Source organism: Enoplosus armatus, chromosome 8 (assembly GCF_043641665.1).
Source record: "Enoplosus armatus isolate fEnoArm2 chromosome 8, fEnoArm2.hap1, whole genome shotgun sequence".
Lineage (NCBI taxonomy): Eukaryota > Metazoa > Chordata > Actinopteri > Centrarchiformes > Enoplosidae > Enoplosus > Enoplosus armatus.
The window spans coordinates 12,388,028-12,415,578 of NC_092187.1; the positions used below are offsets into that span (position 1 = coordinate 12,388,028).

At 41.2% G+C, this 27,551-nt stretch overlaps 4 protein-coding genes across 5 annotated transcripts; 3 read left to right on the forward strand and 1 right to left on the reverse strand.

Annotated features, from left to right (window-relative positions):
* Nucleotides 1-263: 263 nt before the first annotated feature.
* On the reverse strand, nucleotides 264-6,621 carry LOC139288373 (ceramide kinase). The gene is made up of 13 exons (XM_070909650.1): nucleotides 6,269-6,621; nucleotides 5,158-5,253; nucleotides 4,834-4,971; nucleotides 4,549-4,677; nucleotides 4,345-4,408; nucleotides 4,088-4,233; nucleotides 3,904-3,978; nucleotides 3,642-3,794; nucleotides 3,260-3,365; nucleotides 2,257-2,360; nucleotides 1,356-1,552; nucleotides 961-1,277; nucleotides 264-773 (listed from the first exon to the last, which is right to left on the reverse strand). Exons 1-13 carry the CDS (start codon nucleotides 6,390-6,392, stop codon nucleotides 659-661), a joined length of 1,764 nt encoding a protein of 587 aa, XP_070765751.1. The 5' UTR covers nucleotides 6,393-6,621; the 3' UTR covers nucleotides 264-658.
* Nucleotides 6,622-8,181: 1,560 nt separating this feature from the next.
* naa10 (N-alpha-acetyltransferase 10, NatA catalytic subuni) lies at nucleotides 8,182-10,989 on the forward strand. Of its 2 annotated transcripts, none has more exons than XM_070910449.1 (8): nucleotides 8,182-8,332; nucleotides 8,495-8,593; nucleotides 8,698-8,756; nucleotides 8,834-8,879; nucleotides 9,004-9,119; nucleotides 9,277-9,321; nucleotides 10,239-10,323; nucleotides 10,452-10,989. In XM_070910449.1, exons 1-8 carry the CDS (start codon nucleotides 8,312-8,314, stop codon nucleotides 10,632-10,634), a joined length of 654 nt encoding a protein of 217 aa, XP_070766550.1. In that variant the 5' UTR covers nucleotides 8,182-8,311; the 3' UTR covers nucleotides 10,635-10,989. The 2 variants fall into 2 exon arrangements, with proteins under 2 accessions (XP_070766550.1, XP_070766549.1); XM_070910448.1 differs by having other exon boundaries at nucleotides 10,239-10,322; nucleotides 10,442-10,989.
* Nucleotides 10,990-12,603: 1,614 nt separating this feature from the next.
* Nucleotides 12,604-22,010, forward strand: LOC139289039 (rho GTPase-activating protein 4-like). The gene is made up of 22 exons (XM_070910538.1): nucleotides 12,604-12,633; nucleotides 14,288-14,377; nucleotides 14,558-14,729; nucleotides 14,845-15,007; nucleotides 15,254-15,316; nucleotides 15,400-15,528; nucleotides 15,622-15,750; nucleotides 16,122-16,343; nucleotides 16,428-16,529; nucleotides 17,204-17,377; nucleotides 17,565-17,649; nucleotides 17,881-17,908; nucleotides 18,057-18,156; nucleotides 18,303-18,363; nucleotides 18,739-18,816; nucleotides 18,945-19,073; nucleotides 19,200-19,305; nucleotides 19,876-20,103; nucleotides 20,180-20,235; nucleotides 20,316-20,547; nucleotides 20,640-20,688; nucleotides 21,307-22,010. The coding sequence occupies exons 2-22, from the start codon at nucleotides 14,311-14,313 to the stop codon at nucleotides 21,481-21,483; spliced, it is 2,550 nt and encodes an 849-aa protein (XP_070766639.1). The 5' UTR covers nucleotides 12,604-12,633; nucleotides 14,288-14,310; the 3' UTR covers nucleotides 21,484-22,010.
* Nucleotides 22,011-23,726: 1,716 nt separating this feature from the next.
* ssr4 (signal sequence receptor, delta) lies at nucleotides 23,727-26,396 on the forward strand. Its single transcript, XM_070910540.1, has 6 exons — nucleotides 23,727-23,885; nucleotides 24,113-24,231; nucleotides 24,330-24,404; nucleotides 24,954-25,043; nucleotides 25,165-25,230; nucleotides 25,756-26,396. The coding sequence occupies exons 1-6, from the start codon at nucleotides 23,837-23,839 to the stop codon at nucleotides 25,858-25,860; spliced, it is 504 nt and encodes a 167-aa protein (XP_070766641.1). The 5' UTR covers nucleotides 23,727-23,836; the 3' UTR covers nucleotides 25,861-26,396.
* The last annotated feature ends 1,155 nt before the right edge of the window (nucleotides 26,397-27,551 follow it).

The following is a 27,551-nucleotide window of genomic DNA, read 5'->3' on the forward strand; positions in this document are numbered from 1 at the left end:
AGACGAACATGTGTTTAAACAACTTCTCCTCTGGGACTATTGTTCTTTCATGTGTTACTTGATTAATTTGTTTAACATTTACTGTATGCAATAATAATATCATAGTATGTTAGTATGGGAAGCTACACTGACACTAAAAATAATAAAAGATATTTTTTTTTATCTCATAAGCCAATTTAGTTTAGACCACACTAGAAAGTTCCAACTGCACGGTTATTCAGCTCCAAGGGCACGCTGCACAATGTTGACAACAATAAAGCATAAACAGTCAGGACAGTCTTTTTATTGCATTAAGATGTTTTATGTCTCTTAACTTCTGTTGACATTCCCATGATGTCATTCTTTGGAAGCTCAAGTGAAAATAAATAAAACTTGGAGACCAAAAACTGCGCACAAACACAGTTTTTTGTGCAGAAAAACCTGCACTACCGATAAGTGTATCATTTAGCAAGTTTTTTAATAGCGTTTTTAAGGAGCAGTATTCAACAAACACTCATTTGAGAATAAATAGTTTTTTTGTAAAAGTGCCTGAAATATTACTCTATATAATAATTAACTCTTTGGCCGTAACAGACTGCAAGGCTGGCTGGCTATTCTCTCAGAAGATTTACAAATTAGCCTTGCCTTACAAACATTCCCATTGTCCCTCATCCAAAATCTAAGGGAGACTTGTGTAGGTTGTCCTTTCACCCTTGCCATTGTCCTCACTGCAGTTGTGTACAGCTGCGTCCTCGATGCCCCTGGCATACAGACGCACCAACTGGCTGTGAATCCTGAGAGAAGAAGTGAAATACTGCTGAGAAATACTTTGCCACCTGTGCACTATTTTGGGTTTTCTTTCTGTTTGTATATGACTGAGCTGAGTCCAAATTTGAACTTGACATATTGTAACAGAAGGAGGATAACACAGCACAGTATGAAAATACACAAAGCACCACGTGGATGGTCGTACTCTCTCACCTGCAGAGGATCTCGGTGAAAGGCAGAATCTCTCCGTCGCAGTTCCACACTGACACAGCAGGAGCTTTGCTGCAGCACAGACCACACAGGAAGGGGGCTGCTGTTTTCTGCTCATTTGTCATTTCTCGCCCTGCGCCTCTCTCTGTCAGGTGCTGCTGAGATCCACTCCTGCTTACGGTCTCGACGTAGCTTCTCTCTTCGTCATCTATCCCACCACTCATCCCTCCAATGTCTTCATATCCTTCCTCCTCTTTGCCAGAGGGGATAGAGAAACGGACGGCCTTCACGCGGTGGACCTCCACAAACGGCAGGTCAAACTAAGGAAAGTGTAGGAGGGATTAACGGGAGTTCAAATTTGGTAGTCAAGCTTTGTTTTAATGTGAAAGGGCCCATACCTGGTCCTGTGTGCTTGTGTGCCTGTAAAGGAACTTGAGGAATCCCAGCGGGTGAGTGTCCCATACCAGGATGAGGTCCCCTGTTCCGTCCGCCAGGTGAGCAGAGGGAGAGAGGCCTAGAGGACTCTTTGGACACGAACTGGACATACAAGTGAGAGACACACACCTGAACCTGCCCTCCACAGTCACCCACTCTCCTGGAGAGACAGAGAAAGAGAGAACATACTGTGGTTTTTGCTTGTTTTAGCCCAACATGCATTTTCACAAACAGGCTACATTTGTTTGTTCTTTCCTTTTCAGGCAACCATTGGCTCGAGTTTGCATTGCTGTGATTGTCTGTCATTGATGACACTGTTCTTTACTGATGCATTTTTGAGTGGTGATGCAATCCAGACATTTCACACCACTCTGTATTTTCAACTGCATTACCTCAAAAGACTGAAATAAAAAAGATTGTATTAATTGTGATCTATTGCTGTTTTAAGACTTCTACGAGTTGTTAACATACTGAAAATATGAAAAATGAAAAGCTCAAGCTTGAGAACACTACAGTATGCTTTACAAAAGGGCAGTTCTGTAAAGTAGCGGTCGGGACTGCCCTAAGGGGTCGTGAGATGATTAATAGAATAAGGGAGCAGAGGAAAAACATATTTCTTTTACACAAAGTTCTTTTGTCACTTTTTCTACACTTTGCTTCTTTTCTTGTGAAGTACTGGATAATGTCACCTCTTCAGCCCTCTATAAATAATTCAACTAAAACCATCTTAGAATGAAGATTCACACTGCGGACACTTCGTTCACAGGTCACAAGCCAAAAAAGGCTGCTTTGAAGTATACATGATTTGTGCTAAATGGGCCTAAATATGCAAAACACAAACACGGGACTTTTGAGTGTTATTACCTTCTGAGTCACTACTGAACTGACTGAAGCGGGAGCTGTACAGGGAGCCTGAGTCCGAAGAGTGGGGGAAATGTCTTTCTGTGCTTCTGGAGCACACACTGCACCTAAACACACACACACACACACAAGCAACACAAAGAAATTTCACTCTGGTTGGAAGTCTGTGAAATAACAAGCTCCTCGACCTTGACACGCATTCATACAAGCATCATAAACCATTTGCTGACAGCCAGAGGCAGCTGCCTCAGACAAAGACTCTAACAGGAGACCAAGGCTCACCTTTCATCTAGATCAAGTTCCTCTTGCCGTGGTTCCTACCCTCCTTAAAGGTGCACCCAACACCTGAGTCCCTGCTGCAGGTGGTAGCAGTTACAGTGTCTCAAGCAGTGAATTTGAACCATTTCACTAGTGCTTGAATAATAATGATGCAACTCCCAGGGACACTTTCTCCCTTTCTCATTAAAAGGGTTTAAAGTTCTCCAGGTTAAAATCGCCCTCATCCTTAGATAGCTCAGATAAGGATGAGGACTCACAGATAGGGAGTAAGATTAGTCACCAAAAAAATGTAACAGGCTTTCATCATTTCTATAAGTTCATATGTTGCTGTGGCCTTCTTCCAACACTGCCACCAACAGGTTTGTTTCACCTTGCATAGATGAGTGTCAGCCACTTAACACTGGAAACTAAAGTAATGAACAGTGATCCTCAATTCATGAATAAAACATGAAAGTAAAGACAAAAATCTAGATCTAAATACTAGGTCCTTGCCAAATAACATTATTAAAATAGGAAAATAGAGTCTGCACTATGGATAACGTTCCTGTGCTCCCAGATAGTGGTTGTTTGAAACATTTTTATGGGACCATGATCTGGTGTGCACACTGCAATCGTCTTTTCTTTCTTTTTTTGAAAGGTCTGTGTGTTGTATTGTTAATTTCACTGTGTATACACCCTTCTTTATGTCATTTCTTGTCAGTAGTTAGTAGTAGTAGTAGTGTTTTACCCTGAGAGGCAGCGTGTTCTGTCTCTAGGGCTGGAGAGCACCGGGTCTGCTGGTAGATACTGAACTATGCCTGCATAGCTTCTGTTGCTCAGGTACACCATTGTGCCTAGATAAAGAAGAGCAATTAGGTTAGCTGGAAATGCACTACACTAGATATATACACAACATTAAAAAAAAGAGCATACGGGAAGTGTGGTTTTGTTAAATAAAATGTTTTTAAAATCTTTCATCTTGGTCATAGCACTATGAGTGACAGTTTTAATCAGAATCAGAATCAGAAGGATTACTTTTTAACTGTAAACTGAAAATAAACACAGATAATCACACACCATCTTATAGCATACAGTCGTTTCTCTTCTCTAAATGACTCATCAGTCCGTACCTGAGTAGTCATATCGGAGAGGTCCCATCCAGCGGTGTTTTTCACTCTCAGCCAGCACGTCCCCATAGAAGCCATAGCCCAACAGAGACACTGAGTAGCGCACCAGAGCAGAAGCTTGATGGACTGAACATACATCCAAAGGCTGAGAGTCTCCTGTAAGGTATTGTGGGAAATTAGAAGGGCCATGAAGGATAAACTATGAGCTCAGAGTTGCTCAGAGATAAAAAAGATTTTAAAAAAAATAGTGAAAATCCTTCCTCACCAACGATAATGTGCAAAGCTGAAGTAACAGGGTCGATCACTCCCACTGTGGCATAACACACACAGTCTGTAGAACCTACAACATATACAATACAACATGATGATGATGTGTGTGTGTGTGTGTGTGTGTGTGTCATTGCTCTGAATCTCCATCAGTTTATGAATACTTATGACAGAGGCATTACCTGCAGGGATGATGCCAATATGAAGTGGACAAGGCTGTAACGTGACAGCAGGATCATTCTCACAAAGGCCTGCCTCTTGTTGTGTCCGCCCAATCAAACCGTGAAGTATTTCGCTGAACATGCCATCTCCACCCACACACACCACACTGTTATAAACAAACACAAGAGTTTCTGTTATGAACGCACCTCCCAGCGAGCTTAGCTGTCACAATGCTCCCATACCACAGTGTTTGCACTGTGGTGCTGATAGCTCTTACCCGTCAAAGCCTGTCAGGTCTTTCTTCAGAAGGTGGTCTCTGGCCTGGTTTGCCCGCTCAGTCACTAAACAATAAATGTTATGACTGCAAATCACATTGTTTCTTCAATTATGTAGGTCAGCCTAAGGCCATCTATGAGACATAACTTCTCACCTGGAAGGGCATCAAGCATCTGCATCTTTTCTCAATTTTGTTGTTTCTCACCTATTACATGAGAGCTGATACCAGCCAGCTCAAACAGAGGGGCAACCAGAGAATGGTAGATCTTTCTTCCTTTCTTCTTCCCGCCAAATGGGTTGATGAACACCAACAGCCTGTGTGGGCGCAACGGACCTGAAAGATACATTCAGAATATTTCAGGTTGTTGAGAGCCAGCAAACTCTGGAGGATTTGAAAATAATTCATTATTAATAGTAAAATCACGACATATTTAAGAGACATAGGAGCTACAACATCAGCTTAATGCCTTGTCCAATTATCCGTCCTTACTGTGAGTTTTGAGAGCAGTTCTTAGGTGTTTCGTCCACTGGTCTCTGAGGACCCGACTGGGGCAGCTGAACTGGGTCCGGCCTAGTCTCCATAGTAACCCATAAGAGCCCCCACTGCTGATGCGCTTTACATAGAAAACTGGAGGAGGATGATAGATAAAGAAGACAAAACCGTGCTGTATAACCACAATATCAACTGTTGCAGGCAGATAATTGTCGTAAACTGTGAAGCTAGTGTGCCATGCACTTGTATGTAAATCATTCGCGTTCTCTTTACTTAAGCACTGACTGTGGCCTTGGGTTTGTGATACCCAAGAGAACCCACCTGTGAAGACTTTGTCTGTGTCCTCAACTGACTTCTGGGGCAGGATCTCCACCCGGCCCTCCTCCACTCCAACCACCTCTGCCACTGGTACTGAAGCTTTAATCACACAGACAAACACGCACAGTGCAAATGTCAGTGGACATGCTTCTTTGCATACCATGAACATTTTAATCACTAAAGAGACTGTAGACCTTCCTCTCAGCAGACACTTTTACTTGTCATAGCAGCTGTTCCAGGCTCTCTTACAGGCCTTTTTGACATGTCACACTAGGAAAAGCCCAGTTTGCTTCAGTCTCAGGTTCTGGTATTGTGAATATTGGCTCACTGTCACACTGTCATGGCTTAGTGGGACAGAGACAACGTGAACAGTTACTGACTGTAAGAGAGATTTGGATGATACAGCTTGTGTAAACCATATAAAACATCATTATGTCTTCTTTTGGGTCAATTTTCAGTGTTAAAAATGTATTTTCATTACGTTGTTTTACAGAAAAAGGGACACAAGTGTGTGTTGTCTCAAAGAAGACACGCAGATGTCTTTAAAAATTCCTTACTTTCCATTTCCACATTAAAATCTCCTGCTCTCTGTGTACATGTGTGTGTGGGCGGCGGCGAGAGAGGCAGAGGCATTTTGGTGTTGAGACAAAAAAACAAAGTTGGTTAGTTAAAGGACAACCCCTACATTATGACCTTGTGCCAGGAGGTGTGTGAGTTCTCTACAGCCAGTGTTTTCAGTAAACGGTGTTAGGAGGTTCTGATTCATGTTAGTGCTGTTTAACTGGTTATTCACGTTTTCTGCAAGCAGCCATAGACTTAATTAAAGAGTCCCCTCCCTGTAATTGTCCAATATCACATGTAAGGTGTTCTTGAGATTGTTTTGTCCATGATGTTTCCATGGCTACTTCTCAAAAGAATGAATATTGTCTCGTTTGTCATCAGTCCTGTTTGAAACAGGTTGTGGCTTTAAACATTCAGCAACAACGTGACCGCGAGTATTTCCCTGTGTGTGTGCATGCATTTGTTTCATATATTATGTATTGTGCTGCTCATGTTCAAGACCATACGTATCGATATTATAGATCGGCTGATGTTGTTGTAAAGAGTGACCTACTTGTTTTCTTGTCGCGATTCTTCTTATCTACCTCGGTCCAGTTGAAATGCCAGCCTGTGAGGACCGCCCGGTATCTTTTACTCCCGACCCACAAACTTGACTCCAGCCTCAGGTCCGTCTCCATCTGGAAAAGCGCTTCAGCGTCGCTCTTTCCCGTTTCTCAGAAAACTTTTATGCACACATTTTACACCCATAACTGTTACATCTCCGAGAAAAGGCAGCAGGATGGAAATCTGATCTCGCCATCAGTCAACAAACCACCAGAGTCCTTATCTGACATGTGAACGTTTTCATCTTCCTCTGACTGGACCTGGAGACAATTTTAGGCCATTATCCCTGTGAAATGTTGAAGACACCGCCTGGCACACTGGGTGTTATTCTAAAAATACCCGTTTCCTCTACAGTCCCTCCCTGGTGACACCTGCTGCATTTGCATGTTGCACTGCTGATTGGATGCCTGTAGTTTACCTGGAATATTAGCATACTGGCCAATTACTGTAGCAAATTATAAAATAGACAGTACAACTAATACCAGCAAATGGGTGGATAAATAGTGTTAAGTAATAGGTAAAGTTTAAAATAACAAGCTCACGTTTCCCTGTAGTTGTTCTACACGTGATCTTTTTTTCAAATATATTTTGTTTTATTTATATTTATATTTGTTGCAGTTTGCTTGACATACAGATAACAATGATGATTCAGTTGTTTCTCAGTTTAGCATTTATAAAGCCAAAATATATGTTGGACAAGTATCCACTTGACATTCAAACCTTAAGTGGAAAACACTAACAACAAAATTATAAAGATCTATAATACCAACATGTCGCCCTAACCCATCAAAATTCCCTGAATGTGTTTCACTGATACTGTGAAATTTTACAAAAGACAGGAACGTGGTTTTCTTCCAACATGTTATTTCTGGAAAAAAAAAATCATTCAAATTGATTTTGTGTAGTTTTATTTTTGGAATACATACAGGAATCAACATTTATTTATAAGACTTTCTGTATATGACATCTAAGTGTGAATTGTTAAAATAAAAATTATATTTATGATAGCATATTTTCCCGGCTCAGAAGTATCAGCACTTCCTCTATCAGCTCACACAGGACAGTATATTTGTGGCTTATAGTACCAACCATGGCCAGAGGGGGCTCCCTGGGCAAAAACACAATATGGGCCCTTACTGACCAAGACTAGCCAGTACGAACACAACCAAAGGTCCAAAAATGAAGTGATTTCACAGTGCTCTAACCAGAGTTTTGAGACTTGGACTTCAGTGTTGTGACACAGTCCAAGAATACAGGCTACAAAACAGATTATACATGGCATCTTCATTACGTGCCCCAAAAAACAGTGCTTTTATGCCGGAAAAACACTGTTGCAGGTTTGTTGTAAAAGTTACATTACAGTTTTGATTAAATACAACTTTTTACAACTCCTATTTAGGAATATATATCATGTGAGTACAATCTAGCCTAAATTAAATAATTAATTAAGGACTTATTAACTAGATTTGAACTCAAGGCCCCCAACACAACAGCAGGTAATAAGACATTATATTGTCAAATGGAGTTGATATTGTGCTTTTAGTGGTGCAAAGTTGGAACATATAATTGGCACACAATGAATCTGGGGCCCCACAGCGGTAACTCGCTTCGCTTGGTTGGTTATCCAGCCTTGTTTGAGCTGCCCAGTCAGTTTCCTGTAGGTGTGTAAACTGTGCGAGAATCGTCCACAACATCCGAGTTCTTATCGCCGGGAAGGCATTCTTCAAAGGAAAAGTAAATTATGGCACGTTTTCGTGACTCATGCAAGGCTTACAGCTTTTATTGTGAAGTCCCAGCGCACACATTAACCGGAAATGCCTGTCGTTATTGTGGCACGCTCCTTCCTCCCCTCCCTATCTTGCTAGCAAGCCGACTCAGCTAGCTAGCGAGACAAGCTCATTAAACCTTGCAGTGTAATTATTATGAATTGATTGATCAGTGTAGTATATTTGATTTCTGTCTCCACAGTCCCGACAACAAGCCAAATAACAAAATGAACATACGAAACGCGAGGGTAAGTGTGCTGAAAACCTGTCGACAGCCATGCTGTTTCTACTAACTGGTAGCTAAGCTAACGTTAGTTACAACAGCCTACTCGTTAGCTGACCAAACATCGCCGATTAACGGGTTAGCATCGTGTCATGCACCTTTCTGACATTCAGTTTCTATCTTTCAGCCGGAGGACCTTATGAATATGCAGCACTGTAACCTGCTGTGTCTTCCAGAAAACTATCAGATGAAATATTACTTCTATCACGGATTGTCCTGGCCTCAGGTGATTCACAGTGAAGTTTCCTATTCCTCCTGTTTCACCACTGCTCCTATCATCTAAGTCCTTCCAGTTTATACGTTTGTTTGACACTGTTTTCATCGTTTCAGCTCTCATACATTGCAGAGGACGAAAATGGCAAAATTGTGGGATATGTGCTGGCAAAGATGTGAGTATCTGTGACCTTGTTTTTTATCTGACATAATTTAAACTAAGGAGAAAAAACATAATGTGAACTCTTATTAGGGAGGAGGACCCAGATGATGTACCCCATGGACACATCACATCCCTGGTGAGTCTGAGCGAGAGACACCTCATACGTGTCCTCCATTATTTATCTGACATATTTTTATATTACTGAGACATGTGGCTGGCATCTCTGAGGTAATAATACCCTTTATGTGTGTGTCTTCCAGGCAGTGAAGCGCTCCCACAGACGTCTTGGTTTGGCCCAGAAGCTGATGGACCAGGCCAGCCGGGCCATGATAGAAAACTTCAATGCTAAATATGTCTCCCTTCATGTTCGCAAAAGGTACTGTGCACTGTTGGCTCGCCGTGAACTTGGTTTCTCTTTGTTTTGTTCAGATAAATCATTGTATGGTTTCCTGTTTACATGTGCTTGTGCTGTGGCTATGTACGTTAGTTCCCCTGTTTTCAAGGGACTTGCCAATCTTTTCTCTCCATTGCAGCAACCGAGCAGCTCTGCACCTGTACTCAAACACACTCAAATTCCAGTAAGTCCATTTCTGTGCCAATGTTATTTCATATTTTTATTGTAATGTACTGTACTTCATGTACTTCTGGGGTATTGTTACACAGTTAGCTTGGCCATAGCCTGGACTTTCAGAAATATTGAGGTCATTAGTAGAGCTAGACCAATAAATCTACTGGGCTGATATGTTGAACAATATTGCAATAAACTAATCAGAATCAATAAAGTATTTCTGATTCTCATTAGCTTATTGCAGATATATTGGTACTGGCGTATAGTCGCGGAATATACTGACTGAAGAGTAACAAGAAATTGCAGCACAGAAGTGGTCAGCTCATAAAAAAATATGTAGTCAAGAATCTTTTATTAACAGCGTGCAAAGCTTTTTTTTCATATTCATATCTTTGAGGTTACTTGGAAATGGTTGCCATTAAAGACCAAAAATGTTTGTGTTTATGCAAAACATAAGTAGTATTGGCCTCAAAAATCCAATAACGGTAGGGCTTTAGTCATGAGTTCAAGTCCTCCCCAACAGCTCCAGACACCAAGTTTCTAAATTAGTCTCAATTAGTTGGACTTGCTGTGCTTTTGTTTATGGAGTTAACTGTTGAATTATATTTTCTTTAAATTTTCATTCATCAGCATGAAGGTGTTAAAGTCTCAACAATGCCAGGAATGAAATTCTGGTGGGAAAAAGCTGCATTCATTTATTTATTTGGCCAAAAAATTGTCATATTTGAATATATTCTGTTTAGAATACTCACCCAGTTATTTTTTGTAATGTAGAATGTAAAGTCCTCCATGGTTGCTAAAACCCCAACTTCCCATCATAAAGATACAAAGGACATGACCTCAGCGTCCTCAATGGCAGCTACGGCCCTGACTTTTACATATTTGTTCTGACTGTAACTGATGTGTTATATTGCTGTTCCTCCACAGGATTAGTGAGGTAGAGCCTAAATACTATGCAGATGGAGAGGATGCCTATGCCATGAAGAGAGACCTCGCCCACATGGCCGATGAGGTGACTTTACTCTCTACGTTGGCAACATATACTCGCTCCGTGTCACCTCAGGGGGCGTGTAACGCCACTGAACTCAGACGAGCAGATTCTGATAATGACTGTGTTATTTCTGTGCGTGGGTCCCACAGTTGAGAAAGCCTGGAGTGCGCGTGACTGGTCAGGAGGCCCCCTCTGGCCAGAGCCCATCAGGATCTGGCGACCAGGAGAGAGAGAGCGAGAGAGACAGCGGAGGAGAGAGCAAAGAGCTGAGTGAAGTCAGCGAGGCAACAGAAAGCACAGACGTTAAAGATTCTTCTTCTGATTCACAATGACACTGCAGTCCTAGACATTTTTAAATTCATCCCTCACTTCCTCTTTTTATCGCTATTTGACAGTATCTCTGGCTTTACAAACTATCTGTGCGTCAAAGGTGTTCCCACATTTCATTTTTCTTAAATTTTGCTTTTCACTGCAGTGATGAACGAAAACGTCTTGATAATGGCGTGAATTGGGGAATCTAAATGAAACAAAAATGAATACCTGGTCTCGTTCTTATTGGATCGCTGTTGTCATTACCAAAAGTGGCCCAGAGTTCTGTCAGATTTACAGAATTGAAAAGAACCTGTGTTTGTTGTTTCAATCTGGTCTCTCAATTATTTAACAGAATTACTGCAAATAAATCTTTCAAATAATGCTTTTGGTATTGTACTTATTTCAGTAGCTGATCAAAAATCAGCTTAATTTACTTCTGAAATTATACCATCTATTAACAGTCAGTAGTTTTTGTGGTGAAATGTTTGAGTTGGCCGTTATGTAGTAAGGAGGTCAATGAAATGTCTAGTTAGTTAAAACACTTAATTGTGAATTTGTTTGGAAGACTAAAATAATACCATCTACCCAACCAGTGAAGAGGCTTCTGTTGAATTCACAGTCACAAATATTACTTGTGTTGTACACAATCATATGAGGTACACCAGATCCACAATGAAGGTTCTCATTGATAGTGAAAAAGCCCCTACAGTGTGTAGGATTCGACAATTTCCAACTTTGGTGACTCCTAGTGGCAGCATCAAACAAAGACTGGCAGACAGCATTTCATGCTGTCCGCCCACAACTGATAGACACTAATGAATTGGCTGAAGGCAACTGAATGCACCAGTTTTCCCCAGGGTTGTTGTATTTTTCTTCAAATAAAAACATGACATACTTCTATATATATGGTATTTAAGATAAGTGAAAATCACGCTACTCAACACAAAAGTCAAGTTGATGAAAGACTGCTTTCTACAATGAATGTGTGACCTCTTCTTGTGTACAGCTGACCATAAATCGAACGGTGTCCTTTGTCAGACTGGCCAGAATATGTTGATTACGTCGATTATGCATCATCATTATCATCGCACTGCCTGTTTGAGGAAGGAAACAAGAGTGAGAGAGAAGTACATGACAGATAACTGCAAATTATGCACACTGACCTTTCAGAAAGTTTGGCTGTTTGTGACAAATTGGAAATAGCTCAGTTTCACGCCTTCATGCCATTTAACACTTTTCAGATAGAGGTGAGAGAAGACGACAATGCTGCTGCTGTTCAAAAACAAGACTTCCACAGTGATCAGGCTCAGATAAATGAGTTATGATTTAACAGCAGCAATGGATTTCCACTGGTTTTGCCGACAGTGCGCATGTGATAAAAGTGATTGGGGACTTTCTCTGAAGGCAAATACTCTTTCAGTGTTTGTGTAACTTTTTTAACTAACACGAGGTGTTTCCAAGATTACAAGCCATACATTACTCATCATAAACTGTGGTCATACATTATGTAAGCAGATTGTGGATTATAATGGCCCCTCAGCCATCTGCCAAGACTACCCCAGAGCATTCAGGGTTTGTTTTTTGTTTTTTTTCCCAACTGAACAATATAGCAGCTGATTTCACTCAGTAGCCTGTGAATAACCAGTGCTGAGGGACTAATCAGTGAAGGCAGCTGGTGTTTGATTGGACTGAAAACCTTCTGTGGAGTTCAAGAGGTAGCATGAAAGAGAGACTCGGAAGAGGTTTTCACTCATCTCCCTTGCACAATCACACACTGATGCCTCAAACTGAATGTGTCAGTGAGATGACGGGTGAGCAAGAGAGAGAGCAGTAGAGCAGGGAGTGAGTGTGTCAGAGAGAGAAAGAGAGAAAGTCAGAGATGAGTTCCACTCCACCCACATCCATCCGTGTCCAATGTGAGGGGGAGGTGAAACCGTTGAGAGCTTACTGTGCTAATAACTGGCATTATTTAGTTGCCTCAGTCTGGAGAAGAGACTAGTCAAGACTGCTCCTCATCAGGTAGGACTCCTTTTTTTTTTTTTTGACGCATTAAAGTTTTATTGATTTTCATTTACTGACCTGTCTCACCAAAAAAACAGCTGGCCAGTTTAGGTCTAATAAACATGTTTTTGTACTGCAAAGTAAGTACGGTTATGAAGGATCTTTCTGCTTGATGATTTCAGTTATGTGATTGTTGGCTACAGACGGAGCCCTCAGGCCATTAACGTGTCCCAGCTCAGGCAGCATCTATGTGTTCGTACTTGTGAAAACACACAAAGTGAAACACGCAGAAATCATCATAATCGCAACTGAAAAACCAGTTGCAGTGAGGTTGAGACCAGCTTTGATAAAATATAGATGCATATTGTGACGACAAGAGGTGGTGATTCACTGCTGATCACATAGAGAAAGAATGAAAGGGGCTAATGGAAAAGGGTGACATAGGCTGGAAAAATGAGACACTCTCCTTTCTACAGGGAGTTTTGGGTTTGCTGTAATGCAGCAGACTCTTTTTTAGCAGGTCAGTTGCTAAATATCTCAGCTGAAGAGAATGCTGATGAGTGATGTTTGGCTTTTGAAAAAAGGGGAAGTCGAGGGGGAAAGAGAGACTGTGTGTGGTGGTTGTGTACAAAGGGTTATGATCCAGCAAAAAAAACACCCTACTCTTCCCCTTTCTGATGAGCAGTAAATGTGGTCCTGATAACTGCTATCTTGCAGACATCAGTGGCTAAGTTGTTGATTCTCAATTCGTCAAAGGCCTGTAAGATGATCATGTGTTTAAATGACCGTCATGCATTGGGAGGCTCCAGTCATACTCTCTTCTGCCGCATTTCATCTATATTCTGCTCAAGATATTATATAGGGATGTTCATTTCTGTCATACAACATGATAAAAATGGGAAGAAACCAAAACCAAAGCTTCTCAGATTAATATTTTTCACTGACTACTGTTGATTTTGATGTTTATCCTGTCTAAAGCCTAGTCTCAGTCAGATAAACGTGCCTGATTTCTGAACCTAAACTGGAATACACTTTCTGTAAAGCTTCTCAGTCTTCCACTTTGTAGGATCTATCTAGAAATATGAAGCAAAAAGCAGCTGGATTTGCTGTTTTATTCTTAAAAATAAGGAATGTACTATGAGTGCATCACTAAACTTGAGTAAAACCACCTGTGGTCTTCCAAACAAACATCTCCACAGAGTTGTTCGCCTTGTGGTTCACCCTATTTTTAGGGCAGCAGAGATGTTGCTAGAGCTATTTTTGCACCTCATGCAATTCTGCAGCGTGACCAGTGCAGCAGGCAGCACATGCCAACTGGTTTTCTAGTTGTCTGCCGTTCAGCCAAGGGTGACCAGTTTGAAGAGATGTGTTACAGTAAGCTGAACATGCTCTTTTTGCTCTTTCTGTGGCAGGAGGAAGTTAGCTTGGTCTGCGGAGGGGAGGGGGGGTTCAGCACTGAAGAGTGTGAAAGCTTGTAGTGACGCATGCTTGGATGCAGCAGTGGGTCACGGGCCTTGATTTATTTTACCAGACTTTGTCCAGCAAAGAAGACCAAAATAGATTGCATGCCCATAAAGCGCACAATGATTCTGCAGGAGAGGTAAAAGGAACAGGGCAGCTGATATTTCATACTACATGGTGAGACAATGAAATATTCACTTTCTTTATCCAGAATTCCACCCAGTCGGAGCAACAATGACTTCCCACGTGAAACTCTGGAAGGAAAGGGTTGGTATGGTGGACTACGACACACAAATCAAAGGTAAAATAATTACTTTTATCTGCACCACTCTAACAACCACTCCCTCTTTATCACACCCCATCTTGACTGTGATCAACATGTGTTCTGTTTGTGGAAAAAAAACAAAACACGCGTTTCTCACCTACAGCAAAACTTTCAGAATGAGTCATATTCTCTCGAATTTCTTTCTCTCCTTTTAAGAGGTGCGTTGCCAGCTTGTAGACCAGCTGAAGGTGTTGGACTTGCAACTTGAGCAGAAGAGCCAGCAGCTGCAGGACCTGACAGACTACCTGCGACGACGGGGGGAGATAGAAAGCGAGTACGCCCGCTCCCTTGAAAAACTTGCAGAAAGGTTCACCTCCAGGATCAAGAGGTCAGTCCGGCCTAAATGAACTAGCAGTTCATTTGAGGGTGTTGTTCTGAATCATTCCTGGTTGTATATATTTTTTTGTTCCTGTGTCCTCCTTTCCTTCTTTCCAAATGCTCAGGAAGGAGCCCAGCAGTCACTCAGTGGCCCAGGTCTGGCTAGCTCTGCTGTCCCAGACCCGTCAAGAAAGTAGGGACCACAATAGACTGAGTGAGAGCTGCAGCAACTTCCTCATCCAGCCCCTCACACACTGCCTGGAGTACACACAGCGCCTTGCCAAGAAGGTACTGATACGAGCACTGGCACCCACCAAATGCAGGCATCTTTCATTATGCCTTTGGGACGAGTCTGTACCTGTGCAGTGCAAGTTAGCTGACTCTAGTGTTGCTGCCACTTTCCTTTTCTGATCTTCACCCCTGTATTTCTCTTGAACTCTTGACATAAAAAAAAAAAAAATTGTGGCTCACTATGTTCCTTCCGTGTTGTGCCATCCCTCTTTGTGGTATTTTGTCTCTACACCGTGTTTCTAGAGTAAAGACATCTGTTCTCAGCTGCAAGATGGACTACTCAAGGTTACCACAGAGCTTCAGACTGTAAGTGAGAAACCAACCACCCAAAACATTTTCCGTTTCCAAAGCAAACAAAGGAGAGCATTGCTGCATGTGTCTGTGTGCAGGCATGGCGGACATACTACCAGTACCACTCAGACTATGTGAGTGCAGAGGGGAAGCTGAAGGAGGCAGAGAAACAGGAGGAAAAGCAGAAGCACAGTGCTGCTAAGAAACTCGAGAGGTTGATAGAAAAAGTAAATAAATACCCTTTATCTAGTATTATGTGCATACGTGTCTGTGTATGTCTATTTCACCTCTTACTAATAATATTTTTTTATATTCCATAGAGACAAGGTAAGGTCCAAGACATCTACCTGAAGTGCAGCAAAGCCCGAAACGATTACCTCCTAAACTTGGCTGCAGCCAATGCCTCCATGAATAAGTACTACCTCCAAGACATCTCTACACTCATAGATGTGAGTGCATCAGTTCACACCTGTGTGGTTCTGCTGTTGTTTCCATTGAACATAAACAAACATGTATTACTGAAGGTTATGATTCCCCCACTTCTGGGGCTATTCTGACTATATGGACCAATCGGTAATGAGATTCATCATCAGTTTTTGTCTTTTTGAATTTTAAAGTTCTGGCCTACTACCTACTAGTACCTACCTACCATGTGCCCCATTGGGCCAGTCATCAAACTTTTACATTGGAACGTAGTGTGATATTAGAGCTATAGTGCCAGAGATATCACTTAAAATATCATGTTTAAGGGAGTCATCATGATCTCAAAGCACCCAAATTATAAAGTTGATATTGTCTAAAATCTCACTGTCTCACTCAGTGTGCAGATGCAGGGTACCACCTCTCTTTGGGCCGGGTGATGCAGGCCTACCTGTCCAGTCGGTGGCGGACTCAGCAGAACCTGAGTACGGGGCTGCAGCAGCTCCAAGGCACCGTGTCCGGACTGGACCAGAGCCACGACAGAGACACCCTCATGCAGGACCACTATAACACCTTCTGTATGCCCCTTCGCTTCCCCTATCAGCCCCATGATGGAGACCAGGTCTGTATTTTTTATTTTTTTTGGTTTGTATTCAGTGGATTATTCAGCTGTTTTGCATCAATTCTAGACTCTCTTGTCTGTCAGGTTTCCGAGGTCAGTGCAGAGTGTGAGATGAGATGCGAGCTGGAGACCCGATTCAAACAGATACAAACCAGACTGAAAGCTGTCACCCAGGAAACGGAGGAGGTAGAGCACATTGCACAACCCATAACACCCGATGATGAACGAGTCTACTGTACAAGTGTTATTTAGCTCGCCACATTTGAGTCCAGGGCACAGTTCACATTCAAGGCTGTGAATAAAGTAATTTTCTTGCTTTCAACCATATCTTATTGAAATAGATGGTGTCCTGAGTTCAAGTAAAGTTGTGAAGGCAAGCTTGTAAAAATGTGAGGGGAAAAAAAAACAAAAAACATCCAACTTAATTTGTATGTTGACTTCAAAATGTTGTATAGAAATGAATCAAAACTTGGCCAGTGTGGCTTCAGGTCAGTAAATGGCAGGAAAGTGACCAAGACGTTTTGACTAAACCTCAAGTCCAAGTCAAGATTGACTAAGCCCATCACATTGACCCCCTTGTTTGTATTATTCAAATTGTTATTCTGGCCTTTCCAACAGGCACCTGAATGCAACATAATTGCAATTAAATTGTCAGTTCACCTCAGACTCTCATATTTTGCACACCATCACCATATTGGTAATTTGTACCAGTGTCAGGGCAAATCATCCCGAGTAACACAAGCACAGCCATCAACTTAATCAGTTTAATCATTTTAATTATAGTAATTGAAATGAACATAATTAAATGCAGTATTGGCAAAGCATAATATTCCATTGTGATCTCTGCCACTGTGATACAGGCTAGTAAGAGCATGTCAGCATCCCAGTCTTCCCTGCTGGAGAGTATCGGTGATGATGACCTGGAGACCGGCAGTGGTTTGTCTCAGGACGGCAGCACTGAGAATCTGACAGTCAAGCCCAGTGTGGCCCGCCGCAGGGCCAACGTGCAGGAAATAGAAAACATCTACTTGACTGTGAGTCTGTTTTTAAAGTACAGAATATCACACTGTCTGGGATGGTGTTAATGGTATATAGTGGGGGTATATGCAGTATATTGGTGGGTTTTGGTTGACTGCGATGATGGCGACGATGATAAGAACCACAGTAAATGATGGTCAGAGCATGACACTGACTTTAAATCACATCTGGTTTGTTTTACAGAGAGTGAAAGAGTACCTTGTGGGCAGCTCATTGGTATCTAAACTGCAAGCCAAACATGACCTGCTTAAAGTGGCTGTGGAAAAAGGTATCACTTCATTTCTGACAGAACAATACTAAAGTGGCAAACTGCTGACCCAAAGTGTAATAAAACAGTTGGTGCATTGTGGGGTATTTTCCAGTAAACTGTAGTTCCTTTTTTTTAGCTGCAAGTTAAGTATTAAATCTTTACTTATTCTAATGTATTTCTCATTTCTTCTAACTGGCTGGTTCTCATTTAAGCTGGTCCTTTCTCTTCTTGTGCTTTTCTTCCTCCAAGCTGAAGCATCAAATGGACATCAGACTAGGTATGAATATAAGTGCTCTTATAGAGTCATTATTTTCTTTGTTTAATTGTGAAAAATGACTTTAGAAACGTTGTGTGTATATATATTCTGCAATCATAACAAAATGTTGTTGACCGGTGTCTTCTCATTATGACATCTGGCTCTGCAGACACAATGGGAAGTCTATGCGTGTCAGGAAGAATCCCTCAAGTTCAAATTTGATGCACAACCACAAACTCTTCAATGGAGACATGCTGTCTTTCATACAGGTAGCTACCGTCGTGATTACATTATCTCACCATTTCCTCTTTCAGCATTTCCCTCTGATGTATTCAGTCTATTTTTTTTCTCAGTTGGCAGTGATGTATTAGATTTGCAGTCTGTGAAATTCATTCATTTTGTTTGTTTCATTAAGGCATCAGGACAACAGATTCCAATTGTTGTGCAAAGCTGCATTCGCTTTATCAACCTCAATGGTGAGTATTCAAGACTGAAGGAACAGTGAAACAGCAGCTGCACATTTGTTCTAATGCAAAAATATATTTATAACATATTTTAGTTTAAAACAAATTACAGTAAGACTTAGAGCCACTGTGTACAATTAGAAAATGTGCAGCTTTTGCACCCCCCAGTGGTCATATTAAAAAGCCACTGTGGCAGACCACAATGTCCGCCACTGACCTGACCGGGCAACACTCACATGAATGGGACTGAAAGCAACACATAGACTGTATCAATATTTACGGTGATTGTCCCATTTTTCTACAAACTTATGCAATAAGTATAATTTTATAGAAGGTCTCAGTTAGTTTAGAGCACTGAGTAATTGTAGTAATATGTCTGTCCATCAGGTCTCCACCATGAAGGGATATTTAGAGTGCCAGGGTCTCAGATGGAGGTCAACAACCTGAGGGATGCATTTGAGCGAGGTATGCCTGTGTGTTGTGTTTTTGTGGGTGTGTGTTGGTTTGAACCATATGTATCCTTTTATAGAGTAGCTCCCCTCACTGTGGAGCATTAATAATGTTGAGCAGTGTGCTGTGGGCTTCCCCTGCAGGAGAGGACCCACTGGCTGAGCAGAGATATGACCTGGACTCCGTTGCTGGAGTGCTGAAGCTCTACTTCAGAGGCCTGGAGAATCCCCTCTTCCCCATCGACAGCACCAGCCAACTCCTGGAGCATGTCCGTAAGTGTGTGTGTGTGTGTGTGTGTGTGTGTGTGTGTGTGTGTGTGTATGTGTTGAAATGTCAAATGAGTCTGGCTGAGAGCCTACAGCAGGAGCTTATCTTTCTTTCGTCACCTTTTCTCTCAGAAATAAAGAACGAGGCAGAGAGAGCAGCTCAGCTCAAAATGGTCATCTCTTCATACTCCGAGCCTGTCATCATTGTCATGAGATACCTCTTTGCATTTCTTCATCAGTGAGTATTGTAACTCATCATCGTCGTCATCACCGCTCAGGATATGTATCTAAAAAAGAATCGCATAAAACAATCATTCACAGGAAACCAAAATGTCTCTTTCTTGGATGAGGATGGACCAAATATTTTTAGCAGTTAGTTGATGTCTTATTAGAGCTGACAGAAATATGATGGATTTTTCTTTCACATTATATATTTATTAGAGCCAAATGTACACAGCCAACAGCCAACTCATTTCCAGAGGGAGCCTCTTATTTTGCCTTTAAGACAGACACAGGACTGGTGACTTTTTTTTCACAAAATGGATACAGCAAAATGACAGATCCATCTCCCCACAGATAGATGGGGAGGGAGGAAAAAACACACAAAAACAGACAAAGGATTAAAGGTTTACACACAAAACATTAACTGTGAGTGCAGAAAACATAAACAAACCGAGCTAAAGGAGGGAAAAAACATGCAAACCAATTTGAATATAGTTTAAATGTATTCTACGTGCCTCTCAACTTTATTTTTGCCCCTCTCTCTCTGTCATCGTCAATTTTGTGTTTCTCTGCTCCCTGCCTCCAGTGTGTCTCAGTACAGCGACGAGAACATGATGCAGCCTTACAACCTGGCCGTGTGTTTCGGCCCCAGCCTGATAAGAGGGGCTCAAGACGATGATGTCGTTACCCTGCAGCCTCAGATCAACGGCCTGGTGAAGAGCATCATCCTCCAGCATGAAAGCATCTTCCCCAGCCAGAACGAAGTACAAGGACCGGTGTATGAGAAATGCATGACACTGGAACAGGATGACTGGTAAGAGAAAAAGCTGTTCACACACATAAGTACAATGTATGGTAGAATGATTATTTGAGGGTGTTTTTCTTCACAGTGAGCCCATCATTGAAGAAGGAGATGTAGAAGCAGAGTACAGCCATAGCAAGGATGGTAAGTTTATCACTTCTCTAAGGCAGTGATGGTGTCTCTGAATAGAATAAAAGAATGTATCACAATGTGATGTGCTGCAGAGTTGGAAACAGGATCCTCGGTGGACAACAGCACCAGCTCGACCGCAGCAGCAGCACAGAAAAAAGCAGAATGTCCCAGAGCCAACAGCAGTGGTTCAATCAACCAAAGTAGGTTGCCAGCTGGACCAGCAGGGGGAGGCATCGCTTCAGGTGGAAAGTTAATGCTCCAGATTCCTGTTGGACCGCAGTGCAAACCACGGCGGGTCCACTCTCCTGGCAATGTGCGCAGAGAGTGAGTACAACTGAATGTTGCAGCAACTGACTTGTTATGTGTGGTTGAGACATGATTATTCAATGTTTTCTGGTCGCGTTTTCTGCATACAGGTTTCAGGAACACTCATCTTCTGAGGATATTCTTGTTCAAGTGGACAAGGTCTGTCTTGTTTCTCATTTGTTTTTGTAAATTACTAGTTTTACTATGTGACAAGGCACCCTTTAGATATGTAAGTTGTAACTACCAAATGGCTTTAATATGGGCTATTGAATCACTTTTCACTGCTCTATATTATTATAGAGCATCGGATTATCATTTTTTAGTAAGTCAGCTGCAACTATAAATGGTCATTGAAGGGTTTTTACAACAATCAATCAAGTCTGCAGTTGTAAATGTTGTAATTTAACAAGTTTTACACACTTTTCCAGAGGATAAGTGGTTGAACCATCCTTTGGAGAGATTTCCCAGATGAACTAAAGAGCTAAAAAGTTTTATACTGGAGGAGGATAACACCAGCCTGGCAACCCAAATGTAGTTTAACAGCTTATAACTGATCTTTAGAGCATTCATAAATGATGTATTCACATTCACTAAGTGGTTAGTTACAACTTGCAAAACATGTCTTATTAGAAAGCGGTACCAAATTACTAATGATTTAATGATAATAGAACATTATGGCAAACATAATCAGAAGCTCTTGTGCTGAAGGGAAAGCAGAGAACAAAGACAGTTTTGTCTTCTTCCTCTCTCATCACAATTGTTTATTCCATCTCACAGGAGGTCTGTCGCCAGATGGACTCTGTCTTCAAGGAGCTCCTCATGCGGCAAGCAGTGCAGGATCCCTCCTCCACCACCTCCACTCCCTCTGCCCAGGCTCCCCAAAAGAAAGGGAGGCGGGATGTACGCAGGGGGAAAGGAACAGGGCTCTTCAAAGCAGCAGATCCACTGGACTGAGACGACTGGCATCAGTAGATGAAATAAAGAGAGAGAGAGATGATACAAATGAAAACTGAGGTGTAAAAGGATGTGCTCTGACAGTAGCTTTTGGATTGGGCTTCTTTCCACAGGGTGGCTCCCTACTCAAGCTCTTTCACTCATGTTTTGTACAGCAGAACTCTGCAGTGACTGCAAACCTGCAGCACAATGTGGAAACTGTGGATTACTTGAAAGGCACAGATGTATTTGTGTACAGCTGAATGTGGTTATACAATTTATGACTTTATATCTGGGTTTAAGCCAGATTTTCTCAGATGTTTTTGTCAGCACATCTACACACAAGCACACATACATTATTCATCAAATGTCATTTTACCAAGATGAGTCACCTAGTTGATAAGAAAACTGTGAATACTGTAGCTGTAATGAATTTGTATATATGAATTATTTGTAACTTGGTTCACAATTTGTCTGTATATCTAGGCTACATGCTAAATAAATATTTTGTCTATTCTGACTGCTTTTTAAAAAAAAATAAATATAAGGACTGGAAAATGTGGGACCATATAACGTGCATTTCTTTTACTTTAAGCCTTTGTCATTATGGGTAGGTTTACAAGTAGAATAACTAAGTATTTAGATATTTCTTGATTGTGATATCTTGATGATTTCCATTTCTATGAATAGTGAAATAAACCAAAGGCTTTTTAGAAAAGGCTGTATTATGGTAACAGAATTATAAAATGAGTCAAACCACAAATCGCATCAGAAAAACAACAAAAATGAAAATGTGAAAGAGAAAAATTAAGGTCAAGAAACTTTGGCAATAGACCTTTTTCACAGTTCGTGACATTTTGACTTCCATAGCAGGAAAAACACAGGTATAACTAATGATATCTTATTAAAAACGGCTCTATTCCATTTCAGTGTATCGGTAACCCTTCAAAATGAGCCAGCATGCACAATGCCATGGCCTTGCTTAGAACTGGAGCACCTAAATGGAATGCAGCCATTATTTGTTATTATTGTCATTAGTAGCACCTAAAACTGCTAGGACACGTCAAAATGTCTTCAGTGAAAAGGGTGTTTTGGTTTGACAGACAGTTTTCAACAACTTTCTGTGTTCTTAAGGGCATATTTTCCATTTTGAATAGAGAAAGAGTCTCTCTGCCAATAACTACACAATATGGGGAAACCTTCCAGAAAAATTTGAAAATATATAAATTTATAAAAGCTAAATTATTTTAATGAAAGAAAAACAATGGTAACACACAAGGGAAATGCCAGAAGGAAGAGAGAGAAAAATAAATTGATTAAATAGACCCACATGTTTGAAAGCTTTTGCACAGCTTGAGGTAAAAATTGTTGTGGATATTTTCTGGTTATGATTTGAACTAGATTAAAGGCTTTGTTCAATTCACATTAATACATGTGGTATTTGCCTGTGTTATGTTAGTGGTATCATAGTGCCAAGATTAGCTTTCAACATAATTATCAAAACCAAACAAAAAGTCTCTGAAACATAAGGATGTAATAAATTCAGTGGCGGAAGAAATATTCAGGTCATTTAAAAGTAGCCATGTAAAAATATATCACAAGTAAAAGTCTTGCATTCAAAATCCTACTTAAATGAAAGTAAAGAGCTATTATGTTAAAGTATAAAAGTAAAAACACTCATTAGTCAGCAAAATGCCTTCTGTCACAGTTATATTATTAAATAGGTTTATCATTACTGATGCATGCATTTATAACAATTATTGTAATGTTTTAGCTGGTTGAGGGTGAGCTCATTTCAATTATCATATGTACTGTGTGTCATATTTTATGAGACAACCATGTTTCAAATATAAAATCTTAATCTGCAAAGAAAATTGTATGGCTGTTAGATAAATATAGGGGAGTAAAAAGTAGAATATTTTCCCTTTAAATATGGGGGAGTCAAACTATAAAGTAGCATAAAATGGAAATACTCGAGTAAAGTAGGCTACAAGTACCTTAACATTGTTCCTAAGTACAGTACATAATTAAATGTAATTAGTTGTTCCACCACTGGATAAATATCCCACCAAAAACAATGTAATGTTTCAATGTAATCAGATGTGGTACAACTCAGTAAAATCATAAAAATCTAAAGGACATTTATACAATTTTAATAAACTCAGTGGCTATCTTAGATGACGTGTCGACAGAGTATTTTCCCAAAATGCTCTGCGGCGCAACAACCCACGTCATTCCTGCGCAGCCGCAGAGCTGTCGCAGCATTGAGCTGAGGTGGACTTCTTCCCTTCAGTCAGTGAGAAAGGAGCAGTGCAGTTCCGCAGCTAGACCTCAGGACCAACACGAAACCCCTCACAGCCTCTCAGACGCCACAATGATTCGGATAGCCGCCTTCCTCTCTCTGCTTGTGGTCGCCTGCTCGGGTAAGTCAGAAGGGAACCAGTGGGAGAGGTCTGCGGCCGTTAATTAGCCTGTGATGCTAACTTTAACCCGCTTTAGCTAGTAGCTACTTCATCAAATCACATCCATTTGTTTTCGAGATTAGGAGGAATATAAGTCTTGGTGACATGTGTAAACATAGTTAATACTGTGCAGATGATGTATTGTGGTAAAGATTTTAATTAACCTCACCTCTGGTCTCTGATGTCAGGAGAGAGCTGTACAGACCCAGCGATCACTCCGTCGGCCTACACCACCTCTGACGCCGTCATCTCCTCTGAGTCTGTCTTCATCGTTGAGCTCAGCCTGGCCTGTGCCAACGGAGCACAGGTAACAGTCCACCTCCAACACTTCAAACAGTACAGTACGATTATATATTGATGTTATCGAGCGATTGAGTCACCGATGTTCATTTCTGTCCTCACTAGAGTGTGACTCTGTATGCTGATGTCAATGGAAGACAGTTCCCTGTGACTAGAGGCCAGGATGTTGGCAAGTACCAGGTATGGCAGTGGCTTCATGTTCATATGTACTGATGAAGGCATTTGCTCTCACTGTATCTGATTTGGTAGTGTTTTATGGTTAGTACTAGATCACACAAGATAATGACACTGAAGAAGGCTGATCATATAGCCGCAATGAGTTGAATGTTGTCTAATTGTAAATCTCAGTTCTCCTATTCTCATTCCAGACCACCCTGGACCTCTTACCCTTAACTACAAAAATGCCCAGAGTTTGTCCTCAAATAAAGTAGACTTGTCTTTAGAACTTCTCTCTCAAGCTCCCTTTTTCATTATTCACACAACTACTTCTGTCATTTTGGCCCTATTTGGACGATTCATCATATCTTACCCCTCTCTGATACAAAGTGTGACCATTCAGAACAGCTATAAAAACTTAACTTCCTTTTGAGCATACATCTGCCTTAACCCATTCCTCAGCAGCCCATAAACACACTACACAGCCTATCAGAGAGGAGTGGAGGCTTTTTATTGAGACAAACCTGAAAAACAAAATTAATCCATTTGTCAACATGTGACTCCTTCCCTCAGGTCTCCTGGAGTCTTCCTCACAAACAGGCCAGCTCTGGAACATATCAGGTCAAATTCTTCGACGAGGAGTCCTACAGTTCCCTGCGCAAGGTTAGAGTTTGATGCACTGTTGATGAGCTCATAGTTTACTGCCAGTGTTTTCTAATGTGCTGTCTTTTTAAGGAAAGCCTGTTTTCATTTGAGTTGTATGTGTGAATCTCCTTTGTTCCAGGCCCAGAGAAACAATGAAGATGTAAATGCCATTGAGCCTCTCTTCTCTGTCAACATTGACCACAGGGTGAGTCTCGTTTAGATTGAACACGTGAATGGAGTCACAGTCATGGTGCCATTAGCTTTGTAAAACAAAGTAAACGCTCTTGAATTAAAGCAGCTATAATCAGTATTTTTATATTAACAATGATTCGCATGACTATTGGACTTGTATCCAAGTGGGCAGAAACACTCAGTGAATGCTAATGTTGCTCCGTATCTCCTGGATGTGTAAATAGCCAATTGTTTGCTAAACTTAAAAGTGGATAATTAGTCAGTGCTGTGTTTACAACTTTTTTCCGCTGCTCCCAAGTGACCAAAAATACCCTGGAGTTTCTCCACAGACAGTTAACAAGGATCAGCTAACTCTTATGACAGTATAGCAGCAGCCATGGTGGATTTAATAGTAAAGGAATGTTTTCTGACTTACAGCTGGAATAATTCAGTTGTAGTGTAGGGAGACACAGGTGGTTTGAGTAGTTGGTCATCATTTGTTTACTTTTATTCCTCTGTAAACCTGTGATGATCTTTGTTTTTTTTAATCCCTCCACAGGGTGCATGGAACGGCCCATGGGTGTCTACTGAGGTGGTAGCTGCCCTCATTGGTATCCTGGTCTACTACATGGCCTTCAGTGCTAAGAGCACCATCCAAGCATAAACAAATTCACAACCACTGGATCGTAAAAGACTGAATTCTGGTGGAGTTGGACCAACGATCCATCATCCAGTGTTGTGGCAAGCCAATAGGATTTTGCCACTTGGTCTGCTTTGGGACGAGGAGCAAGAGTAGCAGTCTTTTGTTTTATTCAGACTGTGTCTGTATGCCATCAGTCTTATCAATTTACAGATAAATTCCATCACGAGTTTGTCTTGTTAATATGGATATAATTTTGTAATTTTTTGATAAAACTAAACAATAAATCTGGACCTCGTAAATAAACTAAACAAATATAGATCATGTACTGTATTCAGTCCTGCTTAAAAGATGTTGCTACATCCAGACCAGATTATCCTTGGTCCTTCTGCGTGGATACACTTGTCAGAGTGGGACGTGTACAGATGTTGAACACCAGAGGGTGGTCAAGACCTCTATGCATATGTAATGTCAATAATGTGACTGCACTGGCTAGCCTGAACAGGCCCAGTGTATTTGTCTCTTCCAGTAAAATGAATAAATGGCTTGTTTTTCCTCCAGTGTGATGTGCTGGTTCATTTCATAGTCCAGCGTCAGACCACCTCTTCTGTAAATTCCTTTTTCTCCAAGACAGACTGGAAGACAGACTCTTGTTCCATAGCAACATATGTCAACTATGAAGTGTTTCCTTTTTATTGATTGCCAGCGGTAAATTGGTAAAGTCTGGATGATTCAACAACCACTGACCTCATCTAGATCAAATGATAACTGGCAGATTTAGCTCTCAGACTAATTGCTAGAGGGATGAAAGATGGTTATACAGATATTCTTAAGAGCTGCCATTCCTGCCAACTCAATGTGATTTGGTAAACAGTTCAAAAAAACATCCATAAAGAAGGATTTATACCCTCTGTAACGATGAAAAAATTACTACTGTAAGATATTTGATGAGAATTATTTTGTTCTCATTTTTTACCCCAAGTACTAATTCAATATGATTTGTAGTAGTTAAAACCATGAAGAATAACCCTGTTGTTGTAAACGTGCAGCTTGGAGGTTGTCGCTGAACTCTCAGTGGATATGAGAGCTATTTCTGTCTGCAGAGGAGAGGCGTCACTGCCCCACTGGCATTCCTAGATAGTCGAGGAGAGGTACGTGTTCGAACACCAGCAGCTCATGTCCTTCTCCTGTTTTCTCTTGATGTGCACCAACAGTAAACATGCCCTAGGTGTTAAATCAGTGAACAGGCGCTGGAGACACTTGTGTTACCTTTCTGGAACTGCTGCAGCGCAATGCCACCAGTTGAACACACCGTGGCAGCTCTGTGCTGCTTTTTAAAGCCCCCGTTTGATCGAGAGTGAGGCCAGCTCTTACCTCATGGGCAGATTACATGTGATTTTAACTGGTTCAGTATCAGCTGCTTGCTAATGTAATATTAGCAATATAATATGTTGTATAATGCACTTTGAGCCCCTGTTCTGTTAAGCAATCTCGTGCTCATGTGATCTAGTTAGTTAGATTTAAACTTAGCATGTCTATTTCTGTAGTTGGCCCAAATCAGGCTTTGCACACACTGTACAGCACATAGAGTGCTGCTTTTTCATCTGCAGGAACAGCACAACTGCAACGTCTCACTGACTCCCATGAGACTGTATATAAGTAACTTGATCTGCACACATAAACACTGCACAATGTACAGAGTACACAAGAAGTTA

Bases quoted from the DNA above. Each gene is read 5' to 3' on its own strand.
- LOC139288373 (XM_070909650.1), bottom strand. From the start codon at position 6,392: ATGGAGACGGACCTGAGGCTGGAGTCAAGTTTGTGGGTCGGGAGTAAA. The intron at 3,979-4,087 runs GTAATGCCTCTG...TATATGTTGTAG, and splicing joins TATTGGCATCATCCCTGCAG to GTTCTACAGACTGTGTGTGT. The intron at 2,361-3,259 runs GTAAAACACTAC...GTGTGTGTTTAG, and splicing joins AGAACACGCTGCCTCTCAGG to GTGCAGTGTGTGCTCCAGAA.
- naa10 (XM_070910448.1), top strand. From the start codon at position 8,312: ATGAACATACGAAACGCGAGG. The intron at 8,333-8,494 runs GTAAGTGTGCTG...TCTATCTTTCAG, and splicing joins TGAACATACGAAACGCGAGG to CCGGAGGACCTTATGAATAT. The intron at 8,757-8,833 runs GTGAGTATCTGT...AACTCTTATTAG, and splicing joins GGATATGTGCTGGCAAAGAT to GGAGGAGGACCCAGATGATG.
- LOC139289039 (XM_070910538.1), top strand. From the start codon at position 14,311: ATGACTTCCCACGTGAAACTCTGGAAGGAAAGGGTTGGTATGGTGGAC. The intron at 16,530-17,203 runs GTAGAGCACATT...ACTGTGATACAG, and splicing joins TCACCCAGGAAACGGAGGAG to GCTAGTAAGAGCATGTCAGC. The intron at 19,074-19,199 runs GTAAGTGTGTGT...CTTTTCTCTCAG, and splicing joins CCAACTCCTGGAGCATGTCC to AAATAAAGAACGAGGCAGAG.
- ssr4 (XM_070910540.1), top strand. From the start codon at position 23,837: ATGATTCGGATAGCCGCCTTCCTCTCTCTGCTTGTGGTCGCCTGCTCG. The intron at 23,886-24,112 runs GTAAGTCAGAAG...CTCTGATGTCAG, and splicing joins GCTTGTGGTCGCCTGCTCGG to GAGAGAGCTGTACAGACCCA. The intron at 24,405-24,953 runs GTATGGCAGTGG...TCCTTCCCTCAG, and splicing joins AGGATGTTGGCAAGTACCAG to GTCTCCTGGAGTCTTCCTCA.